General features: G+C 49.9%; 1 protein-coding gene across 4 annotated transcripts; it reads right to left on the reverse strand.

Annotated features, from left to right (window-relative positions):
- Positions 1 to 2,937: 2,937 nt before the first annotated feature.
- On the reverse strand, positions 2,938 to 18,990 carry SRSF11 (serine and arginine rich splicing factor 11). 4 transcript variants are annotated; one of them, XM_058029846.1, is made up of 13 exons: positions 18,944 to 18,990; positions 18,640 to 18,792; positions 13,974 to 14,107; positions 10,032 to 10,141; positions 8,771 to 8,863; positions 7,548 to 7,597; positions 7,173 to 7,300; positions 6,166 to 6,247; positions 5,811 to 5,942; positions 5,555 to 5,644; positions 4,913 to 5,008; positions 4,188 to 4,326; positions 2,938 to 4,084 (listed from the first exon to the last, which is right to left on the reverse strand). In XM_058029846.1, exons 2-13 carry the CDS (start codon positions 18,765 to 18,767, stop codon positions 3,890 to 3,892), a joined length of 1,377 nt encoding a protein of 458 aa, XP_057885829.1. In that variant the 5' UTR covers positions 18,768 to 18,792; positions 18,944 to 18,990; the 3' UTR covers positions 2,938 to 3,889. The 4 variants fall into 4 exon arrangements, with proteins under 4 accessions (XP_057885829.1, XP_057885828.1, XP_057885831.1 ...); XM_058029845.1 differs by having other exon boundaries at positions 2,938 to 4,087; XM_058029848.1 differs by lacking the exons at positions 18,640 to 18,792; positions 18,944 to 18,990 and having other exon boundaries at positions 2,938 to 4,087; positions 10,032 to 11,264; positions 11,746 to 14,066.
- Between the last annotated feature and the right edge of the window lie 200 nt (positions 18,991 to 19,190).

Here is a 19,190-nt window from a genome sequence, read left to right on the forward strand (position 1 = left end):
TCCTCTGGGACAGACTGGGGATGTCTGTGGGGCTGAGCTGGAGCTTGGATCGGAGCCTGTGGGGCAGCACAGGGCTCATCCCCTGCCAGGGGTTCCCTGTCCCCTCCAGGGGTCCCTTTGGGGTGTTTTGTGTAGCTGCAGGACCTGTGCCAGGTGAATTCCAGTGGTGAGAGGTTCCTCCCCGAGGTGAATGTCAGAGCTCCCTTTGCTCAGTGGTACAGGGACATCCATGGCTTTGTGTCCTTTGCATTTTTGCTCATCCCAAATCCACCCCTGGCTCCGTGGAAGTGTTGCTGGGGCTGTGGGGCCTGGGCGGTGCAGCCACTGCTGGATCCCAGGGGGGATCCTGGCCTTGGAACTGGAAAACAAAAAGGGTTTGGGTGGCCTCCTGTGGGATTGAGGCTGCTGTGGCTCTGTCCCCTCTGGACAGCCCTGGTGGCCGCAGGGTGTGTGCCCAAAGCCCAGGGCAGGTCCTGGAAGCGTTTCCTGTGGTTCCTGTGGCCTCTGGCTGCAGACATGGGGGATTTTCACCCCCAGACAGGGCTGCTCCCTGGGACACTTGCAGGGGCTGCAGGAAGGGCTGCAGGAAGCTGCTCCTAAGGCTTGTTCTGCCTTGGAATGTGGGCACAGCTTCGGGCTGTCCTTGTGCTGGGTTATCCCAGGAACTCCAGCTGCTCCTGCTCTCCCTGTGAAGCTGAGGGATGGCAATTCCCTGCATTGTCCCCCAGCTCCCAGGGCAGCCCCTGGGCTCCCAGAGCTGCTCTCAGTACTTGTCCCTCCTCCTGGGATGTGGTTCCTGTCTGAACATTCCTGGTGAGGAGTTCTCACACGTAGGGACACCTGGGCATTCCCGATGGATGCACTGCAGGAATTCTCAGTCAGAGGGACACTGGGCTGAGCCTGTGCATCCCGAGGGGCTGCCCACGTTGAGATCCGTGTTTGTAGCCATGTGTTCTCCACTGAAGCCTGTTTTTGTCACTGGGTTGTGTTGCATGGACACAGGGAATGTTTGTGAGCCCGGATGCGTGTCCAGGGTGTTCCCAGCCCCAGCCTGGGGCACAGGGTCCCTCCCCTGTCCCGTGGCTCTGGGAAATTCCTTTTCCAAGCAGCATTGATCCAGCTTTGTTTTCCTGGAGGCCAGGCCAGGTGTTCAGGAGGGTTTGGTCCCTGGGAGTGAGCACAGATCCACGGATTGTGTCTGTGCAGCAGCTCCAGCTCGTCCCCGTGGCCTGGGAATGTCAGGGGACCAGGAGCAGCCCTGGATGCCCCAGCTGGAGTCCAGGGCAGGAGGAGAAGGGAGCTGGACCTGGTGGGAATCACATCCTGCTGCTCCTGCCCAGGTTGGGGCTCCCTTCCCACCACTTCTTTTTTTCCTGAGGATTTTTATGGCTCTTAAAAGACAACCGGGAATTTTGCTCAACCCAATTGCGACCTCACTGCGGAAGGATCCCGCGGGTTGTTTCTGAACCAAACTGTTCCTCTGGTCTTCCAAGCTCCTGCTCTGTCCCGTGGCAAAGGGAACACCCTGGATTTCCTCTCCGGAGCTGCTGTCCAGGCACTGCACTCCCAGCACAGCAATTCCTGTTCCTGCGTCGAGTCCGTTCGTCCCTCCCGGGTGTGTTTGTGCTGGAATCCCCCGGTTCCGTTGGTATTCCCACAGCCCTCTGTTATTTTCTGTCTCTGCTCCTGAGTTGTAATTCCCGCCAGGAGAACTGCGTTATTTAATCCGGATTAACCAATTCCTGTAATGCTGCAGTTTCACTTTTCTGTTCCTGACAGTTTGTAACTCCCATGGAAAACGAGTCACCTCTCTTGGTTTTCCTGTCGTCCGCTCCCTGGTTTTCCCTTCCCTTCACTCATAGTCACTTTGGGTTGTATCATTGTTAGAATAAAGACCAAACTATGCTGTTGGATTTGGAAGCTGCTCCACCTGTGCAATCCAGGCTTCCCTCTCCTGTCCCGCCGGGCCTCGGCTGCGCTGCGGGAGCGGGACCGGAGGGGAGGGAACGAGCTCCTGCTGCTGCGTTCTGCAAGGGCATTTTCTTGGTCATTTTTTAAATAAAATCCTGCATTTTCATTACAGCCTCCTCTCGGCCCTCTCTGAATCCCAGGATTTACGGGGAAAGGATGCAGGAGTGGTTCCCAGCCTCACCCGGAGCTGAGGGAGCAGATTGGGAACAGCTGCCTGGGAGGGAGGGGGGAAAAGGAGCCTGAAATTCACTGAACTCTGTTCAGCCCTTCCAGAGGTTTCAGCTCCTCCATCCGGGAACAGCCTCCCCTGGATGACAGGCTGGACAGTGCTGGGGGAAAGGAGAGCAAAGCCTGGATGTCCATGGAGGCTTTGGCCTTGCAGGAGGGTGGGGGCTTGGAGGGGATTTTTGGTTTGGTATTTTGGCTTTGAGGGAGACTGTTTGGGGTTTTGGGTTCTTCTGGGTTTTTGGTTTTTTTGAGGGAGGGCTGGGGGCTTTTTTTGAGGGGGAAGGGGGGGTTTGGAGGGATAGCTTTGGGGCTATTAAGCTTTTTGATTTAGCCTTGCTCTCCTGCCCCCAGCATCAGCCCCTGAGCTGAGAGGGATCAGGGCCTCCCTCTGCAGGTACAGAGCTGCTGATGGAAAATCTGTTTCCAAAGGGGCAGGAAAACTTCCTGCAAGGGCTCCAGGCACTGCCAGTTAGAGTTTTCATAACTGCAGTGGCTGGAGCTCCCTGCCAGGCACGGTCTCCCCAGAGCTCCTCTTGCTTTTCATCCACCAGCACTCCCAGCTCCTTCTCAGCAGTCCCATAAACCTCCACATTCCCATTTTAACCCATTTCCCCCCAAAAAGGAAAATAATTCTTTCTTCACTGTAACAGAGATGGGAAAGTCCCCTGTAAGGAGCAGGTTAAGTTTGGTGCACTCAGAGGTAGAAATAAAACCCAGGAATTTTCTAGGAAGAGGAGGTGAAGTTTCAGGGTTTTATTATCAAAGTTTTGTAAAACATTTTCTGAAACTGTACATCGACATGGCACAGACTGTCGGCTACTTTTGTCTCTTTACCTGCACAAAAGTAAAAGCTCTGGAGCTGCTGGAACTAAGGAACAGCTTTGGGTAACTACTCTGCAAATACCATGGGATCACCGAGTGCGGGAGAGAGGGAACGGCCGGGACAGGAACACAAATTTATCTGTTTGTACAACTTGAGATCAAGTAAAAAGTACATTATCAATGGACTTGCTTTAAAAACAGACCAAGGTCATTTTAAAATGCACTCCCTGCTGCAGCGGGCGAGCTCCTGAGCCCCAGCCCTGGGTGAGGCTGCTCCCCCAACCCTCCCTCACTGGGCACGGCCAGGATTCCCCTTCCCGAGCTCTGAACGGACACAGTGGAGACAGAGCCCTCAGGAAGGTCAGGGCACAGAACCCTGGGCAAAGCCAACCAAAACCCGCCGGAAAGCAAACCCAACCAAGCCCAGCACGTGGCTTAAAACCAGAACTAAAGCCAAGAGCACAAAGAGCTGGTGCGATCCAAGGCCGACCCCTCGGTGGCTGCAGGACAGGAGGGCTGTGCCACACTCCCAGGGCATTCCCACAGGACAGGGGGCTGTGCCACACTCCCCACACCCCTGGGACGCTGCCACGCTGCTGGCTCAGCCCGGGACACTCCGGAGGGAGGGAGGGAAGCAGGGAGGGAGGGAGGGAGGGAAGGAGGAGGGGTGGCCCAGCCCGTGCTGTGGGAGGGACGTGCGGGCTGGCCCGGCCCCAGCTGGGCCCCGGAGCAGGGGATCCCTGTCTCAAGCTTTGGGTGTGAGTTAGTATCGGGATGGACAGACCATGGAGAGCTCGGAGCTGGATACATCTAGGTTGAGGATTAACAAGTACAGCATAAAGGATCACACTGAGGGGCTGTGGGCGGCTCAGTCGCTCATGTCCATGTCCTCCTCGTGGTGGTCGTCCCCGTTCACCTTGGACTCCCTGCCCGGATCCCCGCTGCCCTTCTCGGCCGCGGGCTCCTTCCCTTTGGGGGAGGGAGCGTCCGCCACCTTCTTCTCCTCCTTCTTCTCCTTCTCGCTGTCGTAGCCCTGTTCCTCCTCGTCGTAGTCCCTTGTGACCTGCTTTGCCAGGGAAAGGGACACGTTAGCACTTCCCTGTGGGCCGGGCCGGGGGGGATGTGGGGCAGGGCTGGGAGCAGCCCCAGGCCTTTTTGGAACATACTTTCACATCCTTGTCGCTCTCGGATTTCCGGTCTCGATCCTTCTCCTTGTCTTTGCTCTTCTTTTTCTTGCTCGTTGACCGCTCCCTCTCGTCTCTGCTCCTCTCCTTGTCTTTGTCCTTCTTCTTTTCCTTTTTATGCCTATGAGGACCAGCAGGAAGAGGATCAGGCCCATCCTTATCACCCCATTCCACAGCTGGAACTGTGTCCAGAGCGTTACCCACAGCAAACCCAAAGGAAAACGGCAGAGGGCAAGTAGGGAACAGGCTGTGCTTCCAGGAAATACCCAAAATCCCAACTTCTCAGCTCTGGCTCAAGGACAACAGCACAAAGCCAAGGCTGAGCAATGCTGTGGCAAACAGAACCATGGAATCTCCTGAGCTGAAGGGCCCCACAGGGATCATGGAGTGCAAAACCTGGAGAGCACAAACAGCAAGAGGAGCACCCTGAGTTCCCCATCCTGGGACAGGGTCACAGAACACCCAGGCCACCCAAAATCAGATGATTCCTACTGTGCAGAGCCAAAGGGGCTGGGAATGGTGGCACATCTACTCATATCACCCCTGGAACGCCTGACCCTTGGAGCTCCCTGCCAACCCCAGAGCAGCTCCGCAAAAGCAGCAGAGATTCCCCCACACAGAATCCCACGGAGCCTCCCTGAAGGTCACAATTTGGGCATTCCCCACCCAGACACCATTCATTGTTCCCAGCCAAGTGCTTCCCTGACCTTCTGGGCGACGGGGACCGGGACATTTTCCGTTTGGGAGACCTGGGCTTTTTCGGGGACCGCGTCCCGCTCCGGCTCCGCCGGCGCCGCCGTTCTCTGCAGGGAGACACAGGAGCTTTGCAAATCTCTGCTGATTTTTTTACAGCTGCAAATGCATCTCTAACTTCAACCCTAGCCCTGTTCACAGGGCTACGCTGGATTAACAACTAAAGAGCCATTAAAACTGCAAGCTAAATTTGGATTTTTTTTTTTTAATGAAACACTTTTGCCTGGATTTATTCCCTAAATGAGGAAGAGCTTCACAGAGACCCTGGAGCATCAAACTCTGACACAGAGCAAGGAAAACTGTTCTAAGCCTAAAGAATTTACCTCAGACACTGCAGGAAAATGCAAGTATCAATAGACACAGGTGGTAGAGGTGCTGTTGTGCCTGTACCAGACACATCCTCATTGGAACCATGATCCAATGGGATCCAGGCATAGTTTGGGGTGGAAGGGACCTCAAAGCCCAGCTCCTTCTATGGGCAGGGACACCTTCCACACACCAGCTGCTCTATCACAAGAACATTTTTTTCTATTTAATACTGAAGTGCATCAAAATCCTGCTGGGAACAGAGAGCAAGGAAAATCCCATTTCTGTACCTGCTTGTGCTTCTGGATCTTCTGGTTGTGCTGTAGCTTTTGGGGGGAGTTTTAGAACGTTTCTTTTCTTTCTCTTCCTTCTTTTTATCCCTTTTAGTAGAAAAGAGATTAAGTCACTTTCAAACAGCACTTCCTAATCTGCTGTGGAGGGAAAGGGATGCAGAGCTGGAGGGACACAGCCCCGTGGGGACCCAGCAGTGGCAGCACAGGGCACAGTCCCTGCCCTGCTCAGGACTGCACTCCCTGGAGTCATTACCTGGTTTTGGACGTGCTCCGAGACCTCCTGCTCCTCTCTCTGGAATGAGATCTCCTTCTCCTCGGACTTTTGGATCGCCTCCTGCTTCTGGATTTGGAATGGGACCTTCTCCTTGACCTGCTCCTGGAGCGTCTGCCAGGGACAACCAACATGGAGTCACGGGGAGGAGATCCTGGGACTGCTCGGGGCCAGGAACCCCCAGACCACAGCTCAGCCTGGCCTGCCAGGAACCCTGCACACTGAAATGGCAATGAAGCTTTGGAGCCCCAAATCAAACCCAAGGCTCTTCCCAAGGATGATTTCTGCAGGAATTGTTCCAGCTGTGGGAGGTGTTGCTAAGGGATTGCTCAGTCACCTGTGTCTGGATGAGGAAGGTGTCCTCCTCCTCCTCGAGCGCGACCTCGACCTTGAGTGTCTTCGCTTTTCATCTTTTTTGTCTGGAAAAGGAAAACCAGAATAAAAACCAATGTTTGATTTTAATATTCAAAAAGATTTTCTAAAGGAAAGGACCCAGAGCTTCATATAATTGATATAAATCAACCTGATCTTGCCATTTGCAATGAAGGCTCATCTATAATTTTCTTCACAAGAAGACAAAAAGAACCAACAGAGGATGGGCATATGTTTGTGACATAAAATAACAGTTTTATATTAAATTAGAGAAGTCAAAATTCAGAAAAAATCTTAAGTCAGTGAAAGGCTGATGGCTGCAGGGCCATGGAAAATCCTGTGAAAATCCCAGAATCTGCCATTTCCTGAGGGGCTGAAGAACCTGACAAATGATTGTTTTGAATTTCCCACAAAAACGCCTGAAACTAAACAAGAACAGGAGCTCTGTTCTTTCCTAGAAATCATCAGGAGGCTGCAGGACTGATGAATATTCTGTATTTTCAGCGTTCAAGTTTCTGCCTCTCAGATTTGGTGGCTCTGACATTTGTGAGGGAGCTGCTTGTTCTAAAACCAAACCTGCTGAAAGAAGCTCCAAAAAAGAATTATTTACAAACCTCCCAGATTAGGAATCAAGATTAACAAAAGCATCCCTGAGAAACATCAGCAGGGTGCCAAGTGGTGAGGCCAGGAAATGCACATTCCCTTGGAATTTGAGGCAGCAGCAAGAACTCCCCTCAGGGAAGCCTGGTTGTTTTACAGCCTTCGAATCAGTGAATTTTGGGAAATCAATGGATTAATTTCAACCTGTTTCTGCAGGAAATGGAGCATCCACTGCAGGATGATTAAAAACCTACTACAGGAATTCCCACAGAGCACAGGCATGAAGGCAGGGCTCTGCAGAGCACCAGTTCTGCTCAGTGCTGTGTCCAAGCCCCATGCTGGCTGGAAGGGCTCATTCCAGGCTGCAATTACCTGGCTCTATAGCAGCAGAGATTAAGGACTGTGCTTCTCGGACTCTCTTCATGGCCTCTTCTATTTCTTTACTGGAGGTATCTGATTTCAGACTGGGGGACACGAGACCTGCAGCCACGTGGTTCAACCTGGCCAACACAGAATTCCAAAACTCAGCACTCAGCAACCCAAGGGATACAGCTCTGCACTGTCAGACTCGGGGAACCCTGGAGTGGTTTTGGTTTGGAGGGACATCAAGCCCATCTGATCCCACCCCCTACCCCGGCTGCTCCAGCAGGACAGGGCCTGGGCACTGAACCCATGGATATTCCCAGGGACATTCCCATGGAATCCCCCAGCAGTGCAGTACAAGGGTTGGGGAACACTGGTGCTTACTTTGGATCCACTGTGCTCATCAGTTTTAGGAGCTGATCTGCTGCAAGAGACTGTGAGGGAAAAACAAAGTTAGAACCAGGCTGGGAGATGTGAGAGCTCCAGAGAAGCTCCCTTGGAATGTCCCCTGGAGTTTTCCCAGCTGGAAAAGCAGAGCAGAACACCTCCAGCAAAGAGGAAAGGCAACTCTGGATGCTGTGAACACCCCACACTGGGGATTCATCCTCCACAGCAGCCAAAGCCAGCCCTGACCGGGCAGGATCAGGGATAAACCACAAATGGGTGAAACCACAAATGGATAAAAATACCAGCAGATAAAAATACATTGCTGGGGTGTGTTTGTCCTTATGTACTAGTAACTTTTTGTGCACAGGTTATTTCTGTCACTGCAAGAGAACAGAGCCCTCTCTAAGCTGTCTGTCCACTAAAGAGCTCAATGCCAACTTACAAACATTTAAGTATTCCATGAAAAAAATGTTACAGCTCTTAGGATAATCCAGGTATCATGATCACTTCCTGCACCAATGGGGTGTTAAGAAAAAAAAGTTTAATTCTCACTCATTTTTTTATAATGAACTCCAACTTTCATTGTTGAAATGTTTGTTACAATCTGATAGTTTAATGTACAAAAATACTTCGTCTCCCCAAATTTACATTTTTCTAATTTGCCTTAAATTTTTTTTCATTTGTTATTTAATTTTCACCATCATTTACTTGTTCTTCCACATGGGAATACATAAAAAATTTAAGTGATGGTAGTAGCAATGCATTAAATTATTGCTGCTTCTTGTGGCTGTAAAAGAGTATTTTATTCTTATCTCTTAAATATTTTATCTATATAGATATGACCAATATATTTATATTGACATATTTTTATTGATATAAATATTCTAGTACTTAGTACTTAAAAACCTTTTTTGTTCAGCTGTAACAACCTGATGAAGTTTCCTCACATTTTTGACACCTACAAAATTAAAAAGCCAAACTACTTTTTACTTGAAGAACAAGGCAGGTTCCTGGTCTGATAATGACACATATTTGAAATACTTCATTGCTATTCCCAAATTATTCCTTGGCCCCTTCCAGCCTTTACTTTGATATTCAAGCAGGTATTTTCATTCCAATCCCCGGAGTTCCCAGGCAGTGGCTGTGAGGTGACACAAATGAAAACCACTCTCAGAGCAGGAAAGAGGGGGCAGTAAAAGATATTTGGAATGAGGACGTACCTGGGAGTTCAGGTTTGCTCCAGGAAGCCCAAGAGCAGCAAGGGCAGGGTCGAGAGCAGGAGCTCCTAGAGCAGCTAAAGGGACAGCACCAATCTGTGGCAGAGACAGCAGTTAGGGCACAGCAGTGACAAAAATCAGGCAGGGACATCACTGGGCAGGGGAAATAAAGGTGAAGGAGCAAAGCATTCCAGCCAACTGAAGGGATAGTTGAAAACAAAGTTATTTTTCAGTGCTAAAATAGAAATTAATTCCAAGTTTTTGAGGCTATTGCCCCATTTCTAGTTCATTTTAGGGTTGAGATGGCCATAGTTTATGTTGAAAAGCAATTTAACAAGACTGCATCCCTGCAAATGTCTCCAAATTGGTTAAAAAGCTACTGGGAGAGCAGAAGGTTCCCTAAAGCAGCTCATTTTGGGCCATTTCAAATGAGATGGCTGAGACAGCCAGCCAAACCCAACACACAGTGCCAAGATGTGCTGAACTGTGCAGCACAGTCCCCTCCTAAAATGGATGTGCTGAACACATCCCACCAGAGGGGCTGGGAGCAGAGCCACAGCTGCAGTTCAGGTGGCTCAGCATCCACTTCCAGGATTCACATGCACACTTTTTTTAGTGAATGAAATCTTTGGGTTGTATTTGGTTCTCCCAACCCCTTCCCTGGGTTTCAAAGGTTAAATTCAGGCTCTTCCCTCCTGAGCAGCTCCGTGGCCAGGGGCTCCTTCAGCTAAGCAGGAGCTGGGGAGGGTTTGAGAGGTGCAGAATTAATGAGGCTTTATTGTGATTAATTTGCCTCCTGCACTTTGATTCTGTGCCCTGTTAAGAGCTGAGCTGTGACTCCAGCTTTTCCCACAATGTGCAATTCTCACTGTTCATCTTCCACATGAATTCCTGTGGGTTCACACAAGCAGGCTCCAATTTTCCCCTCAGCTGGAGGATTAATGAAGGGAATCTCACAGTGTGGCAGCTCCTTGGACTTGAGGAATTTACAGTCTGTGAGATCTCTACTGCTTGTCACATCTGTAAAGTACAGCGGGTGAGAGGGGCGGGAGGCACAAACAGAGCCCTGGGAAACCAGGAAAGAGGAAATAAGGATATTCCATCTAACAACTTGTCACTGTCATGCCCCAATCACATCAGAGCTGTCCCAGTCCAGCAGGGTCAATAAATCACTCTAGGAATTGGAATGAACACATCAGTCCTGAAAGAAAGAGCAGGAATGAAGGGGAATGCAGCAGCAGGCACCCAGGGGTCCCCAGCCTACCTGAGAGAGAGGGTTGGGAGTGGGCAGCAGGCCACCCCCGGGCAGCAGCCCTGCCACGGCATTAGCTGGTGCCAAGAGAGACAAAGCCTTAGTCTCATCAGGAATGACTCCTGCAGGGAAACAGCCTGGCATTAGAGGGCATCCCAGCCCAGAGGCACCAAATACACAAATACACCCAGCAAAGTCTCCCTGATACACCACCTGAGTTTGTTGAAAGTACTTATGTTGGCTAAAATACAAAGCTTGATGGCTATTAATATTTAGCATTAACTTTTTTTGTCAGAATGCAACTTCAATGGGTGACAATTTGACTGTTCCTTTTTCTCTACAAAAGGTTAAGTTTCTAGAGCAAAAAAATAGCACAATACACACTACTTTGTTGTTAACACTGCCAAGGTTTCATCACCTGTACTCGATTTTTAAGTCATGAACCAAACGTAAGCAAGCACAGTCGGTTCTCCAGGGGTGAGAGTGCTCTCAACTTTCAAAAGCTGTTTTATGAACAACGACTCGTGTCGGCTGCTTCACTACAAAGCACACAGAAAAATCAAGATACACAAGACAAAAAAAGTTGGATTTAGGGGTTAATAATATGGTACAGTTCACTATGTTTTCTTTTTACACCTACCATACAAATTTTGGCAAACTTAAAGAGAAGGGACGGGTGTTTGGGTAGGGCTTTTGCTGACGTGGCACAGGGAGTGCGGTCCCTGCGGCTCTCCGGGAAGGCTGGGGCTGTGTCTGTGGCTGGGACACACACAGGGATGCTGGCACATTCCTTACCTGTGCAGTAAAATGCTTTTGCTCCAATACGTGCCAGCCTAGAGCGCCAGCAGTGCTGCTGCCACCTGCCGTGGCACAGGGGACTCTTGCAGCCAGCTAAGCCCAGGGGTTACTGCACTGCCTGCTCTGCACACAGAGTGCTCAGGGCCCTACTAGCAAACAGGTGTGGAGGGAGTTTTACTCTATCCAACAGCAAAAGCCCTATACAGATGGATTAATTTGTTAATGTGCCCAAGCCCCCAGAATGAGAGTTCAATAAAACAATTTTACTATATAGTTGCAAATACCAGTAGTGTTTCTGTAATACATATTAAGAAACTGCATCTCATCATAAAACATACAATATGTACAGGGCACTTAAGAGAAACTGGATAAGCTGCAGAAGAAAACTGTTGGGTGGTATTTTCAGCAGGGCCTGGTATATAGTTCAGGCTGAACCAGGGAAAAGAACTGTAAAACACAACAACAAAAAAGAAAAACCACTGTTAAATAAAGGTAATGGTTCCTCCCACCTATACTGAGAAGTGCCGATAATCTACACAAATGTACAATACACAGCACTGATATCTGGCTCGTGGCACTGAGCTGGCAGCACTTTAGATACCCAAAGTTATGGAGGGACAGGGAAAAAGGTCATGGAGGCAAAGGGCAGGAATGCATAAATATATCAACATACCTACAGAGAGATTATGGGGTCATTTGGCATGCAAAATTATGTCTCAAGAGGATATTTATCAATTACAGCTAAACATTTCAAATTAGTGCAACTACAACATTTCTGGCATCTAAATACAAATCCTCAGACTTAGCTCGAGACACCTCACAGAAGATCTGCATCCATTAAAAAAATTCATGCATCTGATCCTCTAATTGTTTCTTTTAAAAGTACTTAAATAAACTACAATTTTAAAAAAGCAATGAGGCCCCTCACCAGTTAATTTTCATGCTTCAAGAGCTTTTTTTACTGCTGCTTTGTTAGAACCATGAAATACTGCATGAATGTGTAGAAATGAAAGAAAAAGAAACAGACAAAAGAAACAAACATTAACCAAAGAACCTAAACACCCCCCCCAGCCATCTTTAACCTTAAGAGTTCCTTCCAAATCCAGGAATTAGCCCAGAGAAAATGACAAATACTAAACCTTACCGTAGCCTTTGTGTATAGTTCTATAACACAAAGCAACAGCCAACACCAAAGTGTCTGTGTGAGCTAAAACTTGGGACAGGGGGGGAATTATTGCACTAAACAGATAATAAACATTTGCTTTAGTGACAGGCAATAATCACACAGGTTCATTAGCACAGCAGACATCAGAGAGAGGACGGCCCCACTCAGCACAGGCCTGGCTTTAAGCACATCAGCAGTGGCACTGTGGGCTGGGGAAATGCTGCTCCTGCTTCAGCTGGGACCCTGGCAGCTGAATTTTGGGGGAAACTGTATTCCAGCACAGGGACACAAGTATGGGATCATCAACCCAGGGGCAATGCTTTATTGGCTGAACATCTCCCTTGGGATGTGCCAAGGCCATTAAATTCTGAACTGTCAGACAACACAAGGTACAGCCCAGGAGTGACTCCTTGACAGGCCCAGGAAAATATTCTACTTTAATAATTGCATTTTCTGCAGCCCAGCTGCTGGGCAGGTTTCTCTGTGTGCCAGGTTTATCCAGAGTGGACAAAGTGAGACTGACAAAGAGAAAAGTGGGTTTATCCTTGTAGGAAGAGTTAAACACTGGCATTATTCCCATGGGCCTTGGAGAATATTGCAGCAGAATCCCACTGGCCTGGTGCTGTGTTAACACCCACACAGGGACAAGAAGCTCTCAGCTCTGCTGTTCTGCAGCAGTGGCAGCAGGAGCAGTAACTCCACTGCAGAAGGGGCTCTGTGCCCTCAGGAGCAGCAGGGCTCAGTCAGAGGCCACACTGCACATTCCTACACTCCAGGAATTAGGCTGGACATCTTGTAAAGTTTAAGTTTCGTATCTTTTAAGCTTAAAGAATACAAAGATAAGATAAGACAGCTCCCCAGGCCTCAAGAGACAGCTCCAGCAGGACAGATTAAGATTACAGGTGTGACCCCAGGCCATGTACCCAACTTAGCAGTGTAGTATGACTTAATCTGCAAGATTTTATTCAATTCAACCTTTCCCAGAAGTAAATCAAGAAATGCACAAGTACAATGGAAATCAGTTACTTCTAAAGCAAGTCTAGAAGAGTTTAATAAGACTTCTGTAAGAAGAGGTGTCTTCTCAGCACTTTGCTTTTAAGGTAAGTTCCAAAAACCCTGCTCATTGCCTTTCAAATTACTGTAACACCCTAAAATGTAAAAATAAAAAGAAGAAGAGAAAATGTAGTTAACAAGTGGTTACACCAGGAAAACACTTGGGGACTTGAGTGCTTGCTGGCCTTTAGTTAATGGCTAGAATCCCCTGTAGCTGCAGAGGACCCACTGTTTTTCAGTCATCTGGAAGGGCTTTGCATTTGCCTTCTCCACTACAAAAATCACACACACAAATAACAGAGAGAAGAGTTTATTATTTAGTGAAATTCTATTAAATATATCAAGGATGAACAAGAAAACTTGGAATTAAAAACTAGGACCAGTGCCCATGTGGCACCTCTTGGAAGTTGTCACTTTTGAATTAAACCATAATTATTCAAACCCTTGGTATACTGGACTCCACAAGGAGAGTGAGGGCCTTTTTTTGGGGATGTTCCCAAATAAATGCAGTGGCAGCATAGCCCAAAGGAATGTTAATTACTCTCCCATGCACTCTCAGGGAGGGAGAAACCATTCTCATGAAGAGAGTGAAACAATTATTAAAGTAAAATTTCCTTAAAATATGGACCTGTTTGCATTACGAACTGTTTGGGAAAACGTCTCATTGAGACTGACACAGAGCAAAATTGGCATAGAATTCTGCCTAAAACGTTCTTAGACACACACAAAAAAACTCCAAGACACACAAAACTTTCCAGTTAGATTTGGTGTCACTATGGAAACACAGTGACCAAACGCAGGGGCCAAGGCAATATACCAAGGGTTTCAGAATGGCAATCTCTGACGTGTTTGACACACTACTGTTAAATTCTGAGCACTGGACAGGAACCAACCACCACCCAAGGGTGGCCCCATAGAACACCAAACAAGTTACAAACCTTCAGCATAGGGAACGACTATGAGGGCTCTGTCAACGAACACAGTGTTTGTCAGGTGCTGGGCCACCACGGCCGAGTCGGGGTCGTGGAACTTTACAAAGCACACGCGCGACGACACCGGCAAGGGGGAGTCACTGCAAGAGACAGAGCCACGTCAGGGACAGCAGGGACACTGCCACCCAACCCACACCCCACCAGCTGTTATACCCCCCTCTTGGAGCTGCACGAGAGCTCTGTCATCCCCCGGAGCTGCACGAGAGCTCTGTTATCCCCTGGAGCTGCATGTGAGCTCTGTTATCCCCTGGAGCTGCACGAGAGCTCTGTTATCCCCCGGAGCTGCACGAGAGCTCTGTTATCCCCCGGAGCTGCATGTGAGCTCTGTTATCCCCCGGAGCTGCACGAGAGCTCTGTCATCCCCTGGAGCTGCATGTGAGCTCTGTTATCCCCCGGAGCTGCATGTGAGCTCTGTTATCCCCTGGAGCTGCACGAGAGCTGTTATCCCCTGGAGCTGCACGAGAGCTCTGTTATCCCCTGGAGCTGCACGAGAGCTGTTATCCCCTGGAGCTGCATGAGAGCTCTGTTATCCCCTGGAGCTGCACGAGAGCTCTGTTATCCCCTGGAGCTGCATGTGAGCTCTGTCATCCCCTGGAGCTGCACGAGAGCTCTGCTGTGCGCAACAAATCCATGAGCGGCCACCTAAATGCAAATTCCGCCCTGGCTGGGAGGAAAACTTGGCTGAAAAAGGAGATAAAGTGACCAATTCTGTCTCAGTTAAACCCTGAGGTTTCACGCTCGCTGCTTTAGGCCCCAGATGACTGACTAAGGTAAATGGTGAAATGAAGAGGGTGATGATTAAAGGATCCTTGGGCGTGTAGGGGCAGGGTGTGGGGTGAAGGATTTGATCTGACAGAGGGCAGGGAGGGATGGGATGTTGGGAAGGAATTCCTGGCTGGGAGGGTGCCGAGACCCTGGAATGGAATTCCCAGAGCAGCTGTGGCTGCCCCTGGATCCCTGCAGTGCCCAAGGCCAGGCTGGAGCAGCCTGGGACAGTGGAAGGTGTCCCTGCCCATGGCAGGGGTGGCACTGGATGAGCTCTAAGGTCACTCCCAACCCAAACCAGTCTGGGATTCTGTTTCATTCATCAACCCAATTCCATCCCAGCTTCTAGGCTAAACTTCACCATGCTCTCACATCCTGAGCAATGCCCAGTGCTGAGCTCCTGCCTGTCTTCAGCAGGGAAGAACAAACAGAAGGAAATGCAAGGAGCTCAGGCAGGACTGGAAAGCTGAGCACACTAAAACAGACTTCTCTCCAAGGCAGGCCTGTGCTGCTCCAGCTCAGAACAAGTGACTGTCAGCCTACAAACCCAAAACTGAGAAGTTCTGAGCCACTTCGAAGAAAAACCAACCCAGAAATATCAACTTCCTATGACAGGAAATAATGGTAGCACTACAGCTGTAACTTCCCTAATACCAAACCAAACTGAAAAACCAGGTGCAGTCAATCCAGGCACGGGTTTTAAGAGTCCCCCCCGTCCTTAAAGTGGGGCAGATTTTGCTGTAATTGGATGTACAAAGTGAAGGACAGGAAGGAAAATTCTTCTGCAGACAGAACTGTGGGACAGAGGAGTTAAAAGCTGCCTCCAGAAGGCCCAGGCAGGGAGTGGAAGCAGCAGCAAATCCTAAACCCCTTGTTCCTACGCCAGGCCAGAGATCCAAATCAGCCTGGGGAGCTCTGAAAACATCCCTGACGCTGACAAAAAGCTGCTTTTCCTACCTGGATTGCCAGCCCAACTCCAAAACATCCGACTTCAAAGCAGTTTGATCTGGGCTGCTGAGGCTGATCAAGCCTTTCAGCACCGGAGGCTGTCGGAATTCAGGGAACAGCTCCGACACCAGCACGCAGATCCAGGCTCTATTTTGGGCACTGCAAATGCCAAAAGCTCCCTCACCTTCAGCCCCACCGGCCCCAACACGCACAACTGCCCCCAGTGTCTGTCAGACCACACTTCAATAACCTTACATTTCACCTGGTGTGGAAAACCAAATGGGAGCCAGCACATTGCAGCTTCTGAAACATTAAAATTAGAAACAGCCACTTGCTCCCACAGCTTGCAGACTGAATAAATTGGGAAATAACTGCAGTGATAAATGAGAAAAAAAATGGAATCTGTTGGCTCATTTGTGCCCAGGAATCCACAGTAGCTTGCCAAAATGGTGCCTTCTTTAGCCCGTAAGTAATAATTAATAATAAGAAATAACAAGAAATAAAAAATAATGATTACATAGAACCAAAGAAGCCTTAGTAGAAGGTGTTTAACAAAATCACAGAAAAATTGTAAAGGAAAGTAAATCAAGGGTTGAAGGCAGAGCTGAAAGAGTTCCTAATCTAAACTGTATAAAAATTACACAATTCATTATAGAGATGCAGCCCAGGATTTTGAGGCATTTTTAAAATGCCAGATAACAAAGGAATGTGAATCAGAGCAGATCCTATTGATTCTTCAGCAGATCCTGTTTACAGCCACGAGTGCCTGTGGGAATGCTTTGGGGTGGCTGAGCTTTCTCCCAAAATAATGAACCTAAAATATCAACTGAAAATGTGTGAGGCAACGCTTCTGCAGCCTGACATTTAATTTACATCTGTGTATTGCACTTTTAAAAATGGTATTTCCACTCACTCTCAAATCCAAGCTGGGTGAAATTCAGCAAGAACTGGATGTTCTCAACAGCTCCCAAAAAAAGCCACCATCCATCATTATTCTAATTCACCCCAAGGCTGAAGCATTCAGGAATTGTCTCTCAGCCATTGGAATGCTGGGACACACAAGGATTTCCTGGGGCTGCAATACAGGAAACTCAGAAATCCACTCCCTCCACTTTCCAGTCTGGATGCAGCTTTATGGAATATAATAAAGATGAGAACCAGGCAATGGAGTCGGGCAAAAGCAGGAGGAGGAGGGGGAGGAAAATTGGAAGAAGTCCCAAAGCAGATTGTGCATTAAAGATGCAGCTGAGGTGTACAAGAAATGAGAAACAGGGGATTAAATAAACTGGGAAAAGGGGTGGATGAGGGGAGAGGAGGAAAAACAGGAACTGAGAGAAGCTCAGGAAGTTACACGTGATCTGGAACAGCAGGAGAACGAGGAAGTTCTACAGCAGAGCCAGAGTGACACAGATCAAACAAAGAGGTGGAGCAAAGGAAATGGGATCGGTTCCTCAAATACTACAGGCAAGGGAGAATCCCAGCAGGATCCAGGAAGGAATCCAGATCATGGGGAGAATTCACCGATTATGATTTATATCCCACATCCCTCCAAAAATGCATGGGCACCATGGGAAGGGAGAAGTCAGGAGATGGAATCTGAGGGAGAAGGAGCAGAAAAAGAATGTGGCACTATTAGAAAATGTCCCTTTCTTCGTGGCGATGTGGATGGGGCCCTGAAGTGCCAGAGCAGACTCCCATCAGCTCGGGGAAAACCCCCTGGGGCTGAGCTCCTCACACAAGGGAAAGGACACCGAGGCACTGCAGCAACCTCTGAACAGGTTAGTTAATGTGTATCGAAAGCTACAAAGTTTCAGAGACACAAATCACCTCCAACAACCGCCCTGAAAAACGAGACAAAGTGCTCAAACACAGAGCAGGCCAGGGAAGGACTGCTCCTGCCACGCCAGGTATCCCAGCTGGGAACAAGGGAACTCCCTCTGGAACTGTCTTTGGTTTCTGTTAACAGGGATAGAAACCTCAAGGAGGAAAAACAAATGTTCTGCTATAGCTTTTTTCCCCCTAAAATAATAAACCCAAGTAATTTTGGGCATTACAAATAATTGATTGTTTGATTAATCTTCAACGTGGCAGAAAGAAACCCTTTAATTTATATGATGAATATGCAAACCACCAACACATGATGACACCAGGCTTTGTAAATCAAACTGAAACCATCAGCACTGCCAACACCCAGGTTTTATACTGCATCAGAAAGGATTTATGTTCATTAGAACTTAATTTATGTTCATTATTTATGTTCATTAGAACTTAACTGCAAGTGAAGATATAAAAACTGTCTTCTTTTTTTTTTTTTGTTTGTTGCTATTTGTAAATTGCCAGGGTACCTGAAACTTTCTTTTCAGTTATATACGCACTTGAAATGCACATTATTTGTTTTAATTTGCGCTGAATTCCTTGCAAGAGGTGCAACAGACAAATCCGTATTTGTCACTTTCCTTTCTGCTCAGCACGGATCTGTTTGCACGGAACACAAATACCAGAAGCGTATTTTTTGCACATTAGCGGTAAGCTGCTCTTCTAGCAAACAATCCTTTGTAACAAACGCATTCGCGTACACTGGAAGTTCTGGCGCTGCGGGGGTGACGCGGAGAGCAGAGGCTCAGCGGGCACAAACAACTCCCGGAGACAAACGTGGGTTTCACCGGAGCCGCACGTGCCGCTCCACGCCCGCAGTCCCGTGCCCGAGCGGGGCCGTGCGGGGCGCACCGGCAGCGAGAGCCGCCCCCGCCGCGGCCGGGCGGGATCGCGGGCAGCGGGGGCGGCCGGGCCGGGAGCCAGGCAGGGAGCGAGGGAGGCGGCGCCGGGCCGCGGGCAGGGCGGGGGGGAGGGACGGACGGACGGGGGGGAGGCGGCGGGGCCGGGCCGGGCCCGCACTCACTCGGGGGGGAAGAGGCGCAGCTCCTCGATCTTGCCCAGGAAGCCGAAGAGGGTCCGCATCTGCTCCGAGCTGGCGCTGGGCGAGACGTTGGTGACCTGGATCACGTCGGTGCCGCTGCTGGAGGCCATCGCGCCGCCGCCCGCTCCGCCGGTGCTGCAGCAGACACACAGAGCGGGGGCGCGGGGCGGGTGAGGCGCGGGCGGGGCGCTGCGCTTCGCCGCCGCCGGCCCCGTTCGCTCGGCCCGGCCCCGCCGCCCCCGGCCCGCTTCGCTCGCCCCCGCCGGCCCCGCGCGCGCCGCCTCACCAGCCTGCCCGGGCCGCAGTATCCCACGGTGCACCGCGCCGCGCCTGCGCGCGCCGCCCCGCGCATGCGCCGCGCCGCCCGACGCGCACGGAGGAGAGGGACGCCCGCGCGCGGGGGCGGCGCGTGCGCGGAGGGGGCGCGCTCGGCCCTCACCCCCCCCCACCCCGTCACGGCCCCGCGCGCGGGAAAGCTGAGGGGGCTCTGAGGGGCCGCAATTGCCGCCTCGTCCCTCGTCATTGCACAGAGC

This window comes from Melospiza georgiana, chromosome 9, assembly GCF_028018845.1.
Source record: "Melospiza georgiana isolate bMelGeo1 chromosome 9, bMelGeo1.pri, whole genome shotgun sequence".
Classification (NCBI taxonomy): domain Eukaryota; kingdom Metazoa; phylum Chordata; class Aves; order Passeriformes; family Passerellidae; genus Melospiza; species Melospiza georgiana.